At 43.5% G+C, this 19,576-nt stretch overlaps 1 protein-coding gene across 1 annotated transcript in view; it reads left to right on the top strand.

The window, feature by feature from the left end:
- The window catches only part of NWD1 (NACHT and WD repeat domain containing 1), a 78,211-nt gene that overhangs the window by 24,018 nt on the left and 34,617 nt on the right, over positions 1-19,576 (top strand). The window contains 7 exon segments of the mRNA XM_027845413.1: positions 2,542-2,745; positions 4,291-4,450; positions 4,534-4,651; positions 5,772-5,933; positions 8,780-8,977; positions 16,069-16,197; positions 18,640-18,848. Coding sequence (XP_027701214.1) covers positions 2,542-2,745; positions 4,291-4,450; positions 4,534-4,651; positions 5,772-5,933; positions 8,780-8,977; positions 16,069-16,197; positions 18,640-18,848 — 1,180 coding nt within the window.

Genomic DNA, 19,576 nt, shown 5'->3' with positions numbered 1-19,576 from the left:
ATATAATGGGTTTCCTCTGTAATCCTATGTATTTTATTTTATTCATTAAACAACATCATTTTTATAAGGGGCCCATAGGCTTCCCCAGACTGGCTGCCAAAGTTACCCAAGACAAAAAAGGTTAAGAACCTCTGCTGTAGAAAGTGGGATCACAGGACTGGATTACCCAGCCAGAAAGAATGTAGGATCATAAGATTTAGAGCTGGAAGGGACTTTAAAGATCACCCAGGTTAGCCCCTTCATCTCGGAGATGAGGGAACTGGGGTCCCAAGTGGTGCGGACCTCTCCAAACACACGCGCACAAACACTTTCCCTTACTATTAGTCATCAATCAATCAATCAATCAATCAATCAAACAATTAAGCGCCTACTGTGTGCCAGGCACTGTGTTAAGGGGTGAGTACTCAGAGTCCACAGACAGGTGATTATTTTGGAGGGAGGGGAAGTAACAAGAGAATTGGGAAACTTGTGTAAGAGGCGGTACTTGGCTGAGCCTTGTGGGTATTGAGGGATTCCAGAGGCGATGATGAGGAGGGCATGCATTCTAGGCATGGACAGAGGTAGCAGAGGGAACGCTGGGTTTGAAAACAGCAAATAGCCCAGTTTGGTTGGAACGTAGAGTGTGTGGGGGAGTGGTGTGTAATGAATCATCTTGCAAAGGAAGGATAGAGCTAGATTGTAAAGTGTGTGAAATGCCAAAAGGAGGACGCTGTCTTCTGTTCTAGAGGCAATGGGGAGTCCCTGAAGCTTCTCAGGCAGGTGCATGCCATGCTCAGATCTATATTTTAGGAATATAAACTTGGCAGCTACGTGAAGGATACAATGGAGGCAGAGGCTGGAATCAGGGAGGCCAATTCGAAGGCTCTTGTAAGAGTCCAGGTGAGAGGAGACAAGGATCTGAACTAGAGTGGCGGCCACGTGAATGGAGAAAGGGAAGAGATCTGAGAAACGTCGTGGTGATAGAACCCTTAAGACTTGTAAACTGACTAGATATGCGCGCTAAATGAGAAGAGTCTAGGACGACTCCTGAGTTGAGAATGTGAGTGACGGGAATAATGGTAGTTCCCTTGAGAGAAATAGGAAAGTTAGGAGGATGGATGGGTTTAGGAGGAAAGAGAATTGGCTCAGTTTTGGACATACTGAATTTGAAATACATATGGGACATCTGAGTAAAGAGGTTCAGAAAGCAGCTGGTGATGGTGGAGAAGTTTAGGGGAGAGATGAGAGTTGTGGTGAAATGATAGTTGAATCCATAGGAGATGATAAGATCTTTGGGAGAGCGAATATGTACAGAACAAGGATAATAGGGCTCTAATTGGAGACCTGGGATATATGCACAAATGGGGGCAGGGCACAGATGGTGATCCAGCATAGGAGAACAACAAGGATCACCTAGAACCAGGAGAGAACAATGTCATGAAAATCCAAAGAAGAAAGATTATACATAAGGAGGGGGTGGTCAGTGTCAAATGCTACAAGGACCTTAATTATGTTCACATCCCAGACTCTGAGTCCATTGGTTTTTTCCCCAAGCCCTCTCTATTTCTAAGCAGAGATTACTTGGTCAGGGGATTGTGCCAATCTGATTTCTAGATCTACAAGGACGTTACCATCACAGCTTATAAAACGCTGCAGGGATCGACACTAGATCTAAGGTTTATATCTTCTGACCAACTGCAGAAGGAGGGAACCTATCTCTCCATTGCCTTCATACTTACCCACCATACACCCAACTATTGAGGATCTAGGATGTTTTCCATGCTTGGAATATGTGCCTTCTCTATCTCTTCCTCCTAGAATTCTTTGTTTCTTTCAAAATGTAGCTCAAGTACCACCTCCTACATGAAGACTCTTCTGATTTCCCCCAAGCTGGTAGTATATACTCTACAAATTCATCTCATATTTATTTTGTGTATTCATTTGTGTGTATAAGTTACCTCAATTTATACATCTGGAAACTTAACAAAATGGGAAAATACAGCATTGATAAGCTCCTAGAAGTCAGGAGCTTTTTCTTTTTTGTCTTAGTGCTTAGCATTGTGCCTGGCACAAAGTAGGCACTTAAGGAATATTCTGTCTTTTTATCAGGAATGCTTGAAAGTTCCTATTTCATTAAATATCCATTTTTCCTCTGAAGGATTAGACTCAATTTTGTTGGTTAGGTGATTTTTGGCTGTAATCCTAACTCCTCAAAGGGCCATTCTTGAGAGACAGCTTGGTATAGTGGAAAGAGTGTTAGACATTAGAGTCAAGAGATCTGGGTATTCTAGAGTTCTAGTATTTACTAGCTGTGTGTCCCTGGACAAGTCACTCCTACCTCTCTGGACCTTAGTGACCTCATCTGTAAAATGGTGGTGATAATACTTTCCCTACATCACAGCACTGTGTTCTTAGAACAGGAGACATGTACTTCCCTGTGGTTTGGCTGAGCCCTTTTTGGTAAATCAGATCATAAAAAATGGTGATTTGCCCAGAGGCCTTCAGGAGATGTTCAGACATATTCCACCCCCACACCTCCCCAACCCTACCCCTCTCTGGCAGATACGGCTTGTCAGAAGCAGAGCTGAAGGATGTCTTATCCTTGGATGATGAGGTTTTGATGGAAGTCTATCGGGAGTGGACTCCTCCTAGCAAAGATGCCCTTCGTTTTCCTCCTCTCCTGTGGGTGAGGCTCCGTCGGGACCTAGGGGATTGCTTGGTGAAGAGATCTGCAGATGGCTTCATGCTCCTTGGACTCGCTCACAGGTAGACAAAATGGTAGCCAAATGGCTGGGTTGACCAGAATCTCAAGTGCTTTGCTAAAAAGAAAGGGGGGGGGAGGATGGAATTCTGTTTGTAATAGTCCAGCAACTGCTGCTGACATTATCATAGCATATCAGGGCCACTGATGATAGAAATGACTGACTCTTCTGAATACCTCTTTTTCTCCCACTTTCCCAAGTTTGAAACCTCAAAAGCATCTTAAGCTTCTCTCTCTCCTTCATTCTCAACATGTCTAATCTAGTTGCCAATTCCTGGCAATTTTACATTAATCCAATTCAATTAAAAACATTTATTAATCATCTAGGTATGTACGAGGTGCTGATATACAAAGCCAAAGCCAAAGCCAAAATAAATCCATGTTCTGAAGGAGCTTACATTCTACTTGGGGAAAACAAGATGTATACAGATAAATAGATACAAAATATATGAAAAATAATATGATGTAATCCCAGAGGGAGAGAGCGTTGACAACAAATAAGGGGATCAAGCAAGGTTTCATATATGAAGTGGCACCTGAGTTGAATTTTGAAAGAAGTTTCCACAATAACTCTTGAATTCATCCCTTCCCTAAATTGGGCTTTTATTTGGCAGCTATCCGCTGTGCCAGGTGGCACAGCAGATAGAACGATAGAAATCAGGGAGACGTGAATTGAAATTTGACCTCAGACACTGACTATGTGACCTTGACAAGTCACTTAACCTCTGTTTGCCTCAGTTTCCTCAACTGTAAAATGGGGATAATAATGTCTGCTGGAATGTCTGCTTCACAGATGTGGAAGCATACTAGGGTCCCCTCTGCTCCCCTCTTTGGATTACATATTACAAAATAATATTAATACTGTATTTTAGTTTGAACTTGGTCTAACCCTAATGGTAAACCTCAATAGTCTTTCTTTAACTATCAGTTCTAAAATGTCTTTTTCCTAGCCTAACTTGTTTCTAAAAGCAAAGCCCTGATAAAACTAGGAAGTAATCCTACCAAGAATTGATTAGACTAAGAGCAAGAAGGTCTTTTGATTAATTCAATTAACACAATGAATTCACCTTTGACCAGGTTGAAGGATGGATCTTCAGAGGGAGTGATTAAACAGGGATTAAACAGTTTTAGGAAAACGATTGTCCAAAGTACCCAAAAGTTATTAGTATAGTTCTGCTTAGTCAAAACTGTTGCCTAAACTTTGTATTCTTGTTTAATCTTGATTATAGGATTGTATCTTTGTTCTTGAGCCCTATACATTCAAAGAAGAAAATAGTTTGGATCAGAGAGACTTTCAAAAGCAAGATGGATCTCTGTCCCTTTAAATTTCTCTCTACCTAAGTAGAGATATTTAGGATTCCTTAATAAATTTGTTTCTGACAGACTTCCAACCTGTAATGCCTAGAGTGCTGAATATTTCTTCCACATTTTCCCACATTGTTGTGAGGATACAATTTTGATGTATGTACATAAACACTTTGTAAATCTTAAAGTCCTATATAAAGGTCAGCTATTAATATTATTTCACCACTGGTCCCTCTTTTTCTAAGACAACTGACTGAAGTGGTCAAGGAACGCTATTTATCAGGACAAGAGAAAACTAAGAGGCATCATCTCTTATCTGAATTCTTCACTGGAGCCTGGAGTCAGGGTATAAAGAAACCTATATCTCTGCCCCTCCTGGGAAAACCACTGAACTTTGACAGGAAGGTGAGATTCCCCAGTAATGCTCCTTTGAATGAGATTTGCAGGGTTGTGTTTTCCTGTGTAACCCTTTCCTCCCCTCTTTCCAGGTTGCACCTCAACCCCTCTGGTTTTCAGATACTGTTGCAAATCTTCGGAAATTGAGTGAATTGCCCAGTCACCTGGCTAATTCAGGATGTACTGAAGAGTTGAAGAAGGATGTGCTGGGTAAGGATATTAGCTTCCCTATTTGGAAGAATTAATCATTATAGATGGAGAAATGGGAATCAGATAATAAGAACAGAAATATACCTTCAAATACAGAACACAGTATCAGAGCTGGGAAGGTCCTTAGAACACAGGATGTCAGAGCTGGGAGGGCCCTTAGAACACAGGGCGTCAGAGCTGAAAGGGCTCTTAGAACATGGAATGTCAGAGCTGGGAGGGCCCTAAGAACACTGGATGTCACAGCTGGGAGGGCCCTTAGGACACAAAATATAAAATATAAGATCTAAAAGAGATCTTAGAGATCATCTATCTCTACCCCTCATTTTACAGTTGAAGAGACTAAGTCCCAGAGAGGAAAAGTTCGTAGCTGACCCAGAACCAGAATCTGGGTGTCTAATTAGTTTCACCTCTTTCGGTGCCCAGGAAGCTCTAAGGTTTAGCCAGATCTTACAAGACACAAGAATCCATGCAGGCCCCTGAAGGCTTGGCCCTTTGGCATCTGATGTGAGGGTACATCACAAAACTTCTCGGAGTCAAAAAAAGAAGCGTGACTCAGAACTACATTCTCAGAAATGTTGCCCTTACCCAGGCCTTATCAGTGGTGGCCACCATGCCTTTTTTGACCTGTGCAGGACTCTTTTCTGATTTCCTCAGTGCTCACAGCTAGACCAACATATTCCCCACTCAGTCATCCCTGTACCTGGCCAGGTTCCATTGGGTCACTTCCTAATGAGACACATTGACTAAAACAAACAGCTAATAAAGGGTAATAGCCCAGCACTGAGGTAGTGGAATATCCCAGCTAACATTGTCTTATGAGTATTTTGCTCGTGGAGGCCAACAATATTGTCTCAAAAACAACTTGCCTTGCATACACTATAGTAAACATAAATAGCCAGACCAGTTCACTGGCATCTAGCTATATGTGCTTCTGAATGCCCTTGTAGGGAGGGAGGGTTATGACTTCTTGGGAGCACTTGTGCTTATGTTTGCCACTTGTCAAATGTCTTTAAGGCTTTGTTAGGGGATGGAGGGGGGAAGGGTTCCAGAAGGGATGGAGAAGGTACATCTCAGCCTTCTAGCCCCTACATAAGCTGGAAGTTGTCACTCTTCTTTGCAGGGAACATGGACTGGATTTCATGTAGAGTTCTTTCCAGTGGAATCACAAGCATGCTGGAGGACTTTGCCCTTTGTGCTGAACACATTGACTGTCCTGAAGTCAGCCTCATCCGTGATGCCATCCAGCTCTCAAGACCTACCATAGATCGTGCAGTGGGCATGGGTAAGTGACATTAGGATTAGACTACTAGATGTAGAAATCTCCTCTAGGTTGAGCTTCTAATATGAGTTTTCAATCAGTGATTTGGATAACAATGGCAAAATATTAGCTCTTCAATATCCCATATCTTTTGACATGACAAAATCAGTGCATTTTCTTCTTAGATCAGCTCCTGGAATCCTGGCACTTCTCAATTTGTTATTAGCAAGAAAGCAAAAGATATTATGGTGTAGTGGAAAGATGGGAACTAGGAGGCCTGGAATTTAATCCTGGCTCTGCTCCTGGGTGCCTGGGGCAAATCCCTTGGGCTAGTCCCTTTTCTCATCTGCAAAATGAAGACATTGAGCTAAATAATCTCTTATGGACTTTTAAAGTCTAAGATTCTATGTGATATATTAATTAAAGGTATAAGCATACTCAGGGGTGGGGAACCTGCAGCCTCGAGGCCACATGTGACCTTCTAGGTTCTTGGGTGCAGCTTTTTGACTGAGTCCAAGTTTTATAGAACAATCCTTTTATTAAGGGGATCTGTTGTGTAAAGTTTAGATTCAGTCAAAGGCCGCACTTGAGGAGCTAGAGGGCCACATGTGGCCTCAAGGCCGCAGCTTCCCCACCCCTGACTAGATATACGGGTGCTAACAGTCAAGTCTGCAACCCTGAGGAGAGCAAAATTCCGTCTCTTTTCCAGGACCATAATCTCTGAGGAATGGCAAGGGGATTCTATAACCCTGGTTAAACAAGGGCATAATTTACCACTAGAGGGCAGTGATGTGCAATTATGTTCACCCACATGAATCCATTCTTTGCAAAGGAGAAAGAGCTGGGCCGGAGCCTTATTTTACAGCTAGGGAAACTAAGGTCTAGAGAGAGGAAATGGATTGCCAGCATGACATGTAACTTGGTGACAGACACTCCAATGCTACCAAATGGTAGACACTCCAAAGATATCAAAGGGCTGCAGCTTCATCCATGTGGGCACTCCTTCCACTGAGGCCTCAGCACATTCATCACCTGATGACCAGCCCTGGAGCACTGAACCTCTCCGAGTTAAGCAACCTTGCTAAGTTAAGCTGTCTCACAGGCAACAGATCCACAGTCCATTCATCACGGGATCTGAACTTCAAGCTTTCCAGTTTATTAGATCTTGTGCGCCTCTGGGCAAGGCCTTGTCAAGAGAGGACTTTGGGGAGGGGAGTGGCAGATATGCTTCTGTAAAGTTACAGTAGTGTATTAGGGGCTTGAAATTTCTCAAGTATGGAAAACCTCTTTTCTAGCATTGCAACCCCAATCTCAAATTTAGTAGATAAGCCTTAAGAGTGTTTTTTAAGAGAGGTTAAGTAATTTGCCCATGGTCACACAGCTAGTAAAGTGCCAAGGGCAAAATTTGAATTCAAATCTTCCTGAGTTCAAGTCCAGCCCTTTCTGTACATGTGGCATCTTCTATGCCTGAAAAATTCCAATAGGGAAAAGGAACTGGACCTGTGATTTTATTAGTAGAGGGAATTCCCAAGTGAAGAAACACCTTCTCCAACTGCAGGTGGAGACCTTCCCCGAAACCTATATTCTCAGAGAGTTACCTAGCCTTGCTCAGGGCGACACAGTCAGTGTGTGTCCAAGGCCGGGCTTGAACTTAGGTTTTCAAGGCCAGCTTTCTATCTACTTACATTATGATGCCTCTGCCTGAGAAACTATATCAACTGAATATATTTTTGTTGTTGTTAAATTGCTTCATTTGTGTCCGACTCTTCATGACCCCATTTGGGGTTTTCTTGGAAAAGACACTGGAGTGGTTTGTTATTCCCTTCTCCAGCTCATTTTACAGATGAGGAAACTGAGTCAAACAGGGTTAAATGACTTGCCTAGGGTCACAAATCCAGTAAGTGTCTGAGGCCAGATTTGAACTCAGGTAGATGAATCTTCCTGACTCTAGGCCTAGTGCTCTATTACACCAGTCCCCTTCCAACTTCAAAGTTTTTTTCTCCCTGCTTAGGAGGAACTAGTGATAACTATTACTTGCCCCTGGACCCCTACAACTCTTCCGCTAGAGTATAATGGAAAGCATGTTGGGCTCAAGGTCACAAGCATTTCAGTCCAAGTCTTTGCTCTGACACTTACTGGTTGTGTGGCCCAGGGCAAGTCATTAAACGTCTGGACCTCAGTTTTCTTCTCTAAAATGGGGATAATAATACTTATTTGTGTTCTTGTAAAATGTTTTATAGACTTTAAAGATCTATAGGAATGTGAGTTAATATTATAGTCCTCTGTACTTATATATTTCAACGTTAGGCAATTATGTTTATATAAAATAATGGGGCAATAGGTGGTGCAATGGATGGAGTGTCAGACCTGAAGTCAAGAAGACTCATCTAGGGGCAGCTAGGTGGCACAGTGGATAAAGCACCGGCCCTGGATTCAGGAGAACCTGAGTTCAAATCCGGCCTTGGACACATAACACTTACTAGCTGTGTGACCCTGGGAAAGTCACTTAACCCCATTGCCTAACCAAAAAAAAAAAAAAAGAACACATCTTCCTGAGTTCAAATTTGACCCCAGATGTAAGTGTGATCCTGAACAAGTCACTTAACCCTGTTTGCCTCAGTTTCCTCATCTGTAAAATGAGCTGGAGAAGGAGAAGGCAAACTGCTTTAGTATCTTTGCCAAGAAAACCCCAAATAGGGTTATGAAGGGTTGGACATGATTGAAACAACTGAATGTGAAAAATAATTAACAACCTATAGGAAAACTAGAAGACTTTCTTTAGGAGGAAACCCTTCTTAGGGTATCCTTTCATGGGGCCTGAGCTTGGCTATTTGTCCTAAATCCTACCCAAGTGTGATTCTTTCTTTTAGACAAGAGCATTTTCTACACGGAGATCCTGGCCCGGCTTTATTCCTTCTCCTCTCTCTACCCATCACTCATTGGACAGCTGTGCCACCAATGCCTGAGGTGGTTTAATGCATATCCACATCCTGTTCTCATCCCCGTCTGTGGGTTCCTTCTACCTCCAGGAGGGCCCCTTCAGGAGATGCTCACAGGCTATCACAAAGGTAGGTTTTGCCAGTGTCCTCCAAATCCACAGAGGAGTGGAGGGAAAAGAACAAAGGAATCCTAGGGCCTACTTTTGAGTCCTGACTCTGGCACTGTGTAACTGCTTTGGGACAGGCCAGTTCTCTCTTCTGGACCTCTGTTTCTCCATTTGTAAAATACAGGAGCTCGGAAAGCTGGAAGAGTATCTTATGCAAGGTCACACAATCATGGAATTGTATAGGACCCAGAGTTTCCTTGTCTAAGCCTCTCGATCTTACACCATTACTGTCTTGCACTTCTATACACAATCACCAAGTCCTTAAATATGCAGTTTGCTCATCTTTTTCCCACTCAAAGAATCTCCAGAGCCCTTTCAAAATTCATCCTTGTCAAAGGTGGCAGGAAGGGTGGGGTCCCCCAAATCTAGCATTACTCACTGGCAGGCAGGGGAAGTGGGGATGTGAGGGGCTCTGAATCACTTTAGCTGAGAACATGTCTAAGGTCCCTGCCAGCTCTGACTTCCAATGTTTTATACTTTAAGACCTTTTCTAGTTTTAACCTTCCATGTTCTAAGGTTCCTTCCTGCTTTGACGTTCTATGTTTTGAGGAAATTTCTAGTTCTGATATTCTATATTGTAAGGCACTTTCTAGCTCTAATATTCTGTGTGCTATGGTAATTTGCAACTCTATCATTCTATTTTCTATGGTCTTTTTTCAGTTCTAGTATTCATGAATATGGATGAGAATTGCCTATCTGTTATTAGCATTAATCAATTAATCAGTCAATCAACAAACATTTGTTAAATGGATCCTGTGTACCAGGTACTATGCTAGGTGTTGGAGATACAAAGACAAAAACAATGCAGTCTTTGATCTTGAGGAGTTTATATTCTACCAGGGAGACATGTACATTTACAAGAATATACAAAATTAATATAAGATAAAGTGGCTAAGTGGATAGAATGCCTAGTCTGGGGTCCAGAGGATCTGAGTTTAAATCTGACCTCAGACATTCATTACTAGCTGTGTGACCTTGGGCAAGTCACTTCACCCTGTTCGACTCAGTTTCCTCATCTGTAAAATAACCTGGAGAAGGAAATGGCAAACCACTCCAGTATCTTTGCCAAGAAAACCCCAAATGAGCTCATGAGGAATCAGACACGACTGAACAACAACAACAAAAACATTTTGGAGAAAGGGTACTGTAGAAGTCAGAAAAGGCTTCCTGCAGAAGGGGCTCTTGAGCTGAATCTGGAAAGAAACTGGGGACTCCAAGAGTCGGAGGATGGGAGGGAGTGCATTCCAGGTACAAGGGGGCAGCCTGGGTATGACAGGATGCTCCATGTTCCATTAGGTCCCAAAGCTGCTCTGGGAAACCAATTTTCTCTGCTTTTAAAAATGACTTCTTCGTTTCCCGGCAGTTGTTTCCTTTAGCTTTCCCGTCATAGGGAGAATCTAGTTTTGTGTGACCCTCTCCGGGATTTCCCATCTTCCATGAGTGAAGTCCCTTGGGCCCCCTCAAGGGTTGTCCTGTGCTGCCTCATGCTGACTCAGATGTACCAGCATCTCTGGAGGCCACTATTTATAAAGGATAAATACTAGTAATGAGCCTGTAGCCAAGGGGAACGAAAAGCTTGGATAGTTAGAGGCGCTGGTACTTTTAGCTTATTTTTGAAAGGAAAGAGCTACAGATCTGTTTATCTATCTATCTAATTAATTACCCTAACAACTGACCATAATAACTTACAGAAATGGCAGTTGAATCATGACAGTCCTTAATCAGACAAAGAAATCTGGCTTCACAGTGGAAGCCAGTGTACATAATTTTTATCTATTACAGTGATGAGCACTGGCCTTGTACATAGCAGGTGCTTAATATATGTTTGCTGAATTGAACAAACACTACCGGACAATTTGACAAGCTGTAACTAGGGTGGGATGGCTTAGGCTTTGCCCCAGGTAATGCCCCAGGGGGTGCTGAAAATCCTAATACTCCTTCAGCAGTTTAATGACAACTGAATTTAGCTCCTAGTTAGCAAGAATAAGGAAGCTAACAAATGGCACCTTCTCACCCTGCCCCCACTCCATTGTTCGCACTTGGTAGCACCTCAATGAGCTTCTCTCTGGTCTGGCCCCAGGATGCTCTTGTTCATTCTCCATGTCCTAGGGTCTATCCCCCCTTCAACTTAATGTCTTATGAAATGGATTTGAATACACATTTAATGTTGCTTATCCTAAACCCTAATAACAGCTGTGCAGCTCAGCATAAAGAGCAGTGTGATGGGAATCAGGAAATAGCTATTTAATTTTAGGTCTACTACTTATTAACTATGTGACCTTAGGCAATTCATCATACCTCTACCTCAGTTTCCTTACTTGTTAAATAAAGGTACTGGATGAAATGACTTTTAAAGTGCTCCTAAAGATAACATGTTCGACTAGATAATTTTTAGGCACCCTACCAGCTCTTATATTTTATGTTCCAAGATCCTTTCTGGTTCTGACATTCTGTGTAGTTGTATAGTGGGCAGAGCATGGGGCCTGAATTCAGGAAGACATGAGTTTGAATCTTGCCTCAGACTAGCTGTCTGACCCTAGGTAAGTCACTTGACCTCTCTTAGCCTTAGTTTCCTCATCTGTAAGCTAGAGAAAACAATAGCACCTACCTCACAGAGTTGTTGTAAGAATCAAATCAGATAACAGAAGTAAAGCATTTTTCAAACCTTTCACATACTATTTAAATGGTGATTGTTATTGTTATTATTGTGCTCTATGGCCCTTTCCAGCTCTAATATCCTATGTTCTAGGTTCCTTTTCTGCTCTGACATTGTTGGTCCTCCTGACTCCAGGGCTGGTGCTCTATACGCTGCACCACCTAGCTGCCCCGACATTCTAACTTCTAAGGTCCTTCTTAGTTCTGAAACTATGTCCGAAGGGTCCTCCCACATCTGACATTCTATATTCTATGTTCTAGGGATCCTTCCAGCTCTGATACTCTATGTCCTAAAGTCTTTTTCTCTCTCTCTTTTTTCAGCCAAAGACAAGGTTTATTAAAGATCTGCCATATTGGCCAGACTCTGAAGGAATCTGAACATTTGTGAGCTACTGGCTAGATTATAAGAATCTGAGCCTTGGCTGGACTTTAAGAACCTCAGCCATTGGCTAGATTTTAAGAATCAGAACACTTTAATGGAGACAAGATGGACCTTATATACAGAAAGACTGTGGGAGCGATCCAGGAGTGGCCAAGTAGTCTGGGGTGACTGAAGGAGAAGTCTAAGGAGGATCTGGATAGGAGTGGCCAGTAAACTGGGGTGAACAGAATGCCAGGGACCTGGACCACATGGCCAACAGAGAATGGAATCCAGATAGGATTTAGGGTGGGAAGTGACCAGAGGCAATCAGGAAGTAACAGAACAGAATTGGGAGATTGGGGGCCAACTAAATGGATTACAGCCTCAGGCAAACACCAGAGATTTGGGAAAAGTCCAGGGATTTTCTTTTTTGAGGTCCAGATCCCAAAGACATGGTCTTTTCCTTTTAGGGGTTCAGATCCCATCCTCAACATTCCCCCCTCAAACAAATGGGACTCAAATTCTTTTAGGGTAAGAGGCGAGGGTCTCAGCTTCTGAAACTGCTTCCTGCTGGCAAGGGGCCAGAAGCTGTCCCTGCCTTGAGGGGGTCCCAGAGAGGAAGTTGACTGGAACAGAGCACAGGCTGCATCCAGGGGATGATGGTGGGGACATTGGCTGGTACCTGCTGTTTGCTACCAACTGTAGGTGAATGGTCTGTACTTGGGAAGACACAAATCCAAGTTTGGAGGCTGACTAGCTTTTTTACCTTGACTCATCCCCCCTTCCCTCTCTCCCCATGGCTGCTGGGGGTTAAGGTGGTGGTGGGGGAGTGAGCAGGATGTGCTGAACTTGGGTGATACTTCCAGGCAAAGGTTGCCCCAGGGCCCAAGCTGTAGCTGTTGCCCCTCCCCTCTCCTTCCTTTTGCCAGGTGGGGGAGGGTGAATTCAAAGGTGAGGGGGGAAGGGTGAAACTCTCTTCTTCTATGAGAGGGGTTAACAAAAATACCCTCTTGACTTAAGGGAAGGGAATGGGAGAAGGGAGTGAACAGGGTTGTAAGGAGGTATTTCAGAACTTCTTAATGATTGATCACAAAACCTCCAGAATTTGCTAAGATGTTTTTTAGCTGTTCTAACTTTTCCCTGTAACCTCCATGAAGGAGGATTCAGGGGTGTAGAGGGAAGGGAGTAAGTAAGCCTCAGGGAACCAAAAAGCACCTGCAGTTTTCCCAATTCCCTAGCACTGAAAGAATTGACAGAATTGGCCATATGCTTCCAGATAGGGCATCCATCATTTTCCTCTATGCTGTGGAAGGTGTACTCAGGTCCCTGGCCTCGAACCAAACTAGTGGACTGAGAGTCTGAGAGTTGGTCAGGCCAAGTGTGAGACAACCTCATAACTGTCTGTCCAAAAAGCATCTCCAAGCCTTCCTAGGTGCTTGGAGAGCGACCCCAATTGCAGGGCAAGAAACAGGGGAGGCTTACATACCTTCCAGTCTTGGCTAGACAAGAGCTTGGGGTTAGGCAACTTCCTTATACGTGCCATCAAAATGTTGAGGTTTAGAGGTTTAGGGATGCTGGGACCTCAAAATCATGACAGATGGTCCTGCCTGAATGAATTTGACCCAAGCCTTCTTTCAGACAAAGACAAGGTTTATTAGAGATCTGCCATATTGGCCAGACTCTTAAGGAATCTGAACATTTGTGAATGAGCCTTGGCTAAACTTTAAGAATCTCAGCCATTGGCTAGATTTTAAGAATCTGAGCCCTAAGGTCTCTTTTTGCTCTAATATTCTATGTTCTAATATCTCTCCTTCTTAACTTTAATAATATTTTATTTTTCCCAATTACATGTAAAATAATTTTTAACATTGATTTAAAAAAATTTTCGAGTTCTAAATTCTCTCCCTCCCCCCACCTCAAGACAGCAAGCAACTTGATATAGGTTATACATGTACAATCATGCAAAATATATTTCCATATTAGTCATGTTGTGAAAGAAGACACAAACAAAAAAAAACCATGAAAAAAATAAAGTGAAAAATAGTATGTTTCAATTTGCACTCATACTCCATCAGTTCTTTCTCTGGAGGTAGACAGTATTTTTCATCATGAGTCCTTTGGAACTGTCTTGGGTCACTGTATTGCTGAGAATAGCTAAGTCATTCACAGTTGATCACTGTACAATATTGCTGTTACTATGCACGATGTCTGTTGGTTCTGCTCATTTCACTTTGCATCAGTTAATGTAAGTCTTTCTAGGTTTTTTTAAAATCATCCTGCTCATTATTTCTTTTTTTTTTCTTTTTTACTTTTAGCAATTGGGGTTAAGTGACTTGCCCAGGGTCACACAGCTAGTAAGTGTCAAGTGTTTGGTCTGAGGCTGGATTTGATCTCAGGTCTTCCTGACTTCAGGGTTGGTGCTCTATCCACTGCACCACCTAGCTGCCCCCTGCTCATTATTTCTTATAGCACAATAGTATTTCATCACAATCATATGCCACAACTTATTCAGCCATTCCCCAATTGATGGACATTACCTCAATTTCCAATTCTTTTTTTTTAATTAATTCACCTCTAGTTCTCAACAATCACCTCCACAAGTCCTCAAGCTCCAAATTCTCTCTCCCTCCCTCCCTGCCCCTCCTCTCCAAGACAGCTCGAAATTTGACATAGGCTCCACACATACACTCCCACCAAACACATCCTCACACTAGCTGTGCTGTAAAGAAGAATCAGAACCAACAGGAGGAACCACAAGAAAGGAGAAACAAAACAAAACAAGAAAAAAAAAAAGATCCAACAGTATGCCTCCATCTGTATCCAAACTCCACAGTTCTCTCCCTGGACGTGGACAGCACCCCCCAACATCAGACCCCCCAGCACATGTCCTAGATCCCCGCACTGCCAAGAAGAGCCAAGTCCATCCAAGTGAGTCATCACACAACGTGGCCGCCACTGTGCACAACGTCCTCCTGGCTCTGTCCACCCCACCCAGCGCCAGTCCACACAAGTCCCCGCAGGCTCCCTTCAACTCCACTGCCCCATCACCTCCCACAGCACAGCAGGATTCCACCACATCCATACACCACAACCTGTTCAGCCACTCCCCAGTTGATGGGCATCCCCTTTCCAATTCTTTGCCACCACAAAAAGAGCTGCTATAAGTATGTTTGTACAAATAAGATCTGTTTTCACTTTGATATTCTATGCCGGGAGTGCAGCCTTGAGACCACATGTGGCCTTCTAGGTCCTCGGATGCAGACTTTTGGACTGAATCCAAGTTTTACAGAACAAATCCCCTTTATTAAGGGGATTTGTTCTGTGAAGTTTGGATGAAGTTAAAGTGCCGCACTTGAGGACCAAGAGGGCCACATTGTGGCTTTGAGGTCGCAGGTTCCCCACCCCTGATCTATGCTATATGTTCTAGGAGTCCTGTCCTATGTTTTAAGGCTCTTTCCAGATTTGACATTCTATGTTGTGGGATTTGTTGTTGCTGTAGGTATAACTATTCCACCACTTTGATTCTATGTGCAAGGTCTATGGTGAATCCACTGGTGAATACAGAACAGCCTCCCACCCCACCCCCCATCATCATGGACTTTGCAGTCCAATAGGAAAGATAAGACACGTACATAAATAAAGCCCACAAAGCCTAATGAAATAAGACCCACATCAGAAGCACAGGCAAAGTCAGCAGGGAAGGGGGATCAAAGAGAGGACGACGGGATGAGAAAAATCCGAGAAGGCTTCTTTGTAAGAGGTGGAATTTGAACTAGTTCCAACAATAATTTTCTTTGAAACACAAATCCACCTTGGTTGTAGAGGGTTTTATGGTTGAAAGTACTCACAGTCCATTGGTAAACAATCCTCATATTCCCCTCATGTGCATGCAGTTTAAAAAGCTTGAAAATTGTCTCCTGCTAATTCGCGTGCTACCAGCACGTAATCCACAGCCATTCTTTCCCAGCATCAAGTGAGGTCTCAGTCTTCTCTCTCCATTTCTCTTCCTTTCTGTCTGACCTCTGTGTTTCCTGCAGGCATCACGGCAGCAGAGTGGAGCTCCAGCAACAAACTCTTGCTGGTTGGATCCCAGAATGGTGTCCTGGTTGTGTGGGGCATGCGGGAGCGGGAGAGTCAGGTGGTGCACATCCTAAGGGGTCACACGGGTGAGACTATGAGAGGGTGTCTTTTTCATTGATTTCTTCTGATGACTACAGCCAACTTTCTGAGGACCTGGGCCTTCACAGAATCATTTAATGAGAGGCAATAGGGAAGGCATGGAAATGATGGTATTGGAGGATTGGGTGAAGGAATTAGGGGACTCAGAGCTAGAGAAGACAATCTCTAGGAGGGATATATAACAGTTATACTGATGCGTTTATTTAAAGGACTGTCAGGTGGAAGAGGCAAGGTCCACTTGGCCTCAGAGGGCAGAACCTGGAATAATGGGGGGAGGGGAGAAGTTGCAGAGAGGTAGACTTAGATTTGAGGTAATGAAAAACTTCATAATGAGAAATATCCAAAAATGGAATGGGCTGGTTGGGGTGGTAGGGTGTGAAGCTCTTGAGGTGTGATTGAAGCAAAGCCTGAATGGTCAGTCAGTCAGTCAGCAAGCATATTAAGTACTGACTTAAGTGCTGGGGACATAAAGAAAGGCAAAACCACATTTTCTACCCTTAAAGAACTCATATTCTAATGGTGGAGACAATATGCAAGCAACTATATACACACACACATATAGGATAAATTGGCCTTGGTGATCTTTGTGTGTGTGTGTGTGTGTGAGAGACAGACAATCGGGCTTAAGTGACTTGCTCAGGGTCACACAGCTAGTAAGCATCAAGTGTCTGAGGTCAGATTTGAACTCAGGTCCTCCCAACTCCAGGGCTGGTGCTCTACCCACTGTATCACCTAGCTACCCCTATATAGGATAAATTGGAAGATGATCTCAGAGGGAAGGCATTAGTATTAAATGGGGTTCTTTCCGAAAGAGGGATTTTGGACGCTAGTCTCATGCTAGTAGTGGGAGGTGGTGATGTTGAGGAGACTGGGAAAGGTCTCTTGTAGAAGGTGCTGTTTGAGCTGTCTTGAAGGAGGCCAAGGTTGCTAAGAGGCAGAGGTTAGGAGGAAGAGCATTCTGGAAATAGTGGGCAGCCTGTGAAACGATATGGAATCAAGAGACAGAGTGTCACGTGTGAGAAACAGCAAGAAGGCTGGATCATAGACTACACGGGGGAGAGTAAAGTATAAGAGGATTGGGAAGATAGGAAGGGAGGAGTGTCCTGGGGGTTGGTAGATGATAGCTACCAAAATCTTCACTGGGTGATGAATGAACCTCAAAGGGGAAGTTACTGAGGGATGGTGGGAGAAGGAGAATATGCAAGAAGAAATAGGGTTGTTGTTGTTCAGTGGTTTTCAGTTGTGTACAACTCTTTGTGACCGCGTTTAGGTTTTTTGGCAGAGATACTGAAGTGGTTTGCCACTTCCTTTGACAGCTCATTTTACAGGTGAGGAAACTGAGGCAAACAGGGTTATGTGACATGCCCAGGGTCACCCAGCTAGGAAGTGTCTGAGGCCAGATTTGAATTCAGGTCTTGTTGACTCCAGGCCCAGCGTTCTATCCACTGAGCCACCTAACAACCTCTCAAACTCCCTCATCATGAACATTGTGGGGGGTAGGGTTCAGGGAAATGGGAGTAAGGGACAGGGCATAGGGAATGAGGAATTGGTTTGTACAATAGCAGCTGGAAGCTGTGGGATGGCATCAGAATCACTAGGATTGAGAGAGTAGGAGGGGATGGAAGTATGCTAGTCATTCAGGAATGAGCCTAAGCAGAATATCAATGGCTGGGGAGGGGTCTGTGGAGGGATGCAGATGATTAGACCATTTATTGTTCAGGTATAGACTGGGTTTGATGATAGCCTCTTAGGTCCCTTCTGGCTCTGAGATTCTACGGCTTAGATATATTCAATTGCCTCATAAGTTCTTACAGAAAATAGTTTTATAAAAATGTAAAATAAAGACAAAAACATATGTTAATGATTAAACTGATCTTTTAAAAAATGATGTTGTAATTTACAATATATAGGCCTTGAAAGTGTAGATTTTTGGTGAAAATGAGCTTGCTAGGGAGTGAGGGTGGCAAGTGAATGGAGTGCCAGAGAAGGTGTTAGGAAGAGCCTGGATTCAAAATAATCCTCTGACACTTACTTAAATGTTTCCCTAGGCAAATCCCTTAACCAATTTGTACCTATTTCTTCATCTTTAACACAAAACCAGTACTTATAGTGGGGGCAGCTAGGTGGTGACTAGCTGTGTGACCCTGGGTAAGTCACTTCACCCTGTTTGCCTCAGTTTCCTCAGCTGTAAAATGAGCTGGAGAAGGAAACGGCAAACCCGTCCAGCATCTTTGCCAAGGAAACCCCAAAGGGGGTCCCAAAGGTTTGGACATGACTGATAACCACTGAACAAAGGGCTTTGCAAACCTTCAAGTGCTCTGTAAATGTTATTATTGTGGCCATTTGCTTCAAAGCCATTGGCATTTCTGGGTGTTGAAATTTTAATGAATCTCAAGTGTGGTAAATGCTCTTTCCTTCCTGTGTTATAGGAGAGGTGAGGTGTGTGAAAACATTTGGGCAAGGCAATTATGCCATTTCTGCTTCCAAGGACCGCACGCTTCGTGCATGGAATTTAGTTTCTGGCGAGGAGAAGTATGTCATTTGGGATGGAGTCTCTACTGATCCCAGAGAGCCACACTTCTGTTGCCTTCATGTGGATGAAAAGAATGAAGTTGTGTATTCAGTGTCTGGTTCAAAGGTATGGAGGATGTGAATCATCAAATCACGGGAACTGTTACCACAACTCAGAAGGCGGGGCAGGGGATCTGTGGGGTAGCATCAGTTACAAAATTCCTAATGAGGGGCACCAGCCTCTCTCACTCTAAGGCTGCCTGGATAAAAGCTTGGAGCTCCAGAGATGTTCAGTTGCTATTATGCTGGCCCAATATAATGCAATGGCAAAGCTGTTGGGCCTTGTGGGGAGGAGGGAAGATAGGAGAGACAGGTGAAATTTTTCAGTAGGAGACTACTGCTGCTCTGGGGGGAGGGGGCTGGCATTCCCAAGTGATTTTCCTTGTGGGTTTGTTTCTCCTCTCAAAATTAAGTCTTCATTCTACTTTGCATGGCTGTCCTGAACCTTCTCAAATCTCCTATACAACCTCAGGAGAGGACCCTGTGTCATATTTTGTTGAGAAAACAGAAATCTCCTAGATAAAACTCCTTGACATCATCCCCCATTCTTTTCCTCTTTTCCTCTGGTATCTGTTAAAGGTATAGCTCTTCTCACCAAGGTCATTTCCCTCTTCATATACCCCTGATTCTATCCCATCCTCTGACCCCACAAATCATTTCCTCTCTCTAGTCTTCAGTCTCTATCTCTTGGTTCCCTGTTGGTTGCTGCCTGCCAAATATTCAAGTCTCCGTAATCCTTAAAAATCCTTACTTAACTCTACCATCCCTACAATCACCTTGCATCTCCCCTCCCTT

Source organism: Vombatus ursinus, unplaced genomic scaffold (assembly GCF_900497805.2).
Source record: "Vombatus ursinus unplaced genomic scaffold, bare-nosed wombat genome assembly UNPS02014961.1, whole genome shotgun sequence".
NCBI classification, from domain to species: domain Eukaryota; kingdom Metazoa; phylum Chordata; class Mammalia; order Diprotodontia; family Vombatidae; genus Vombatus; species Vombatus ursinus.
Note: the sequence above shows the minus strand (reverse complement) of the source record. Positions and strands in the feature narration are given on the sequence as shown.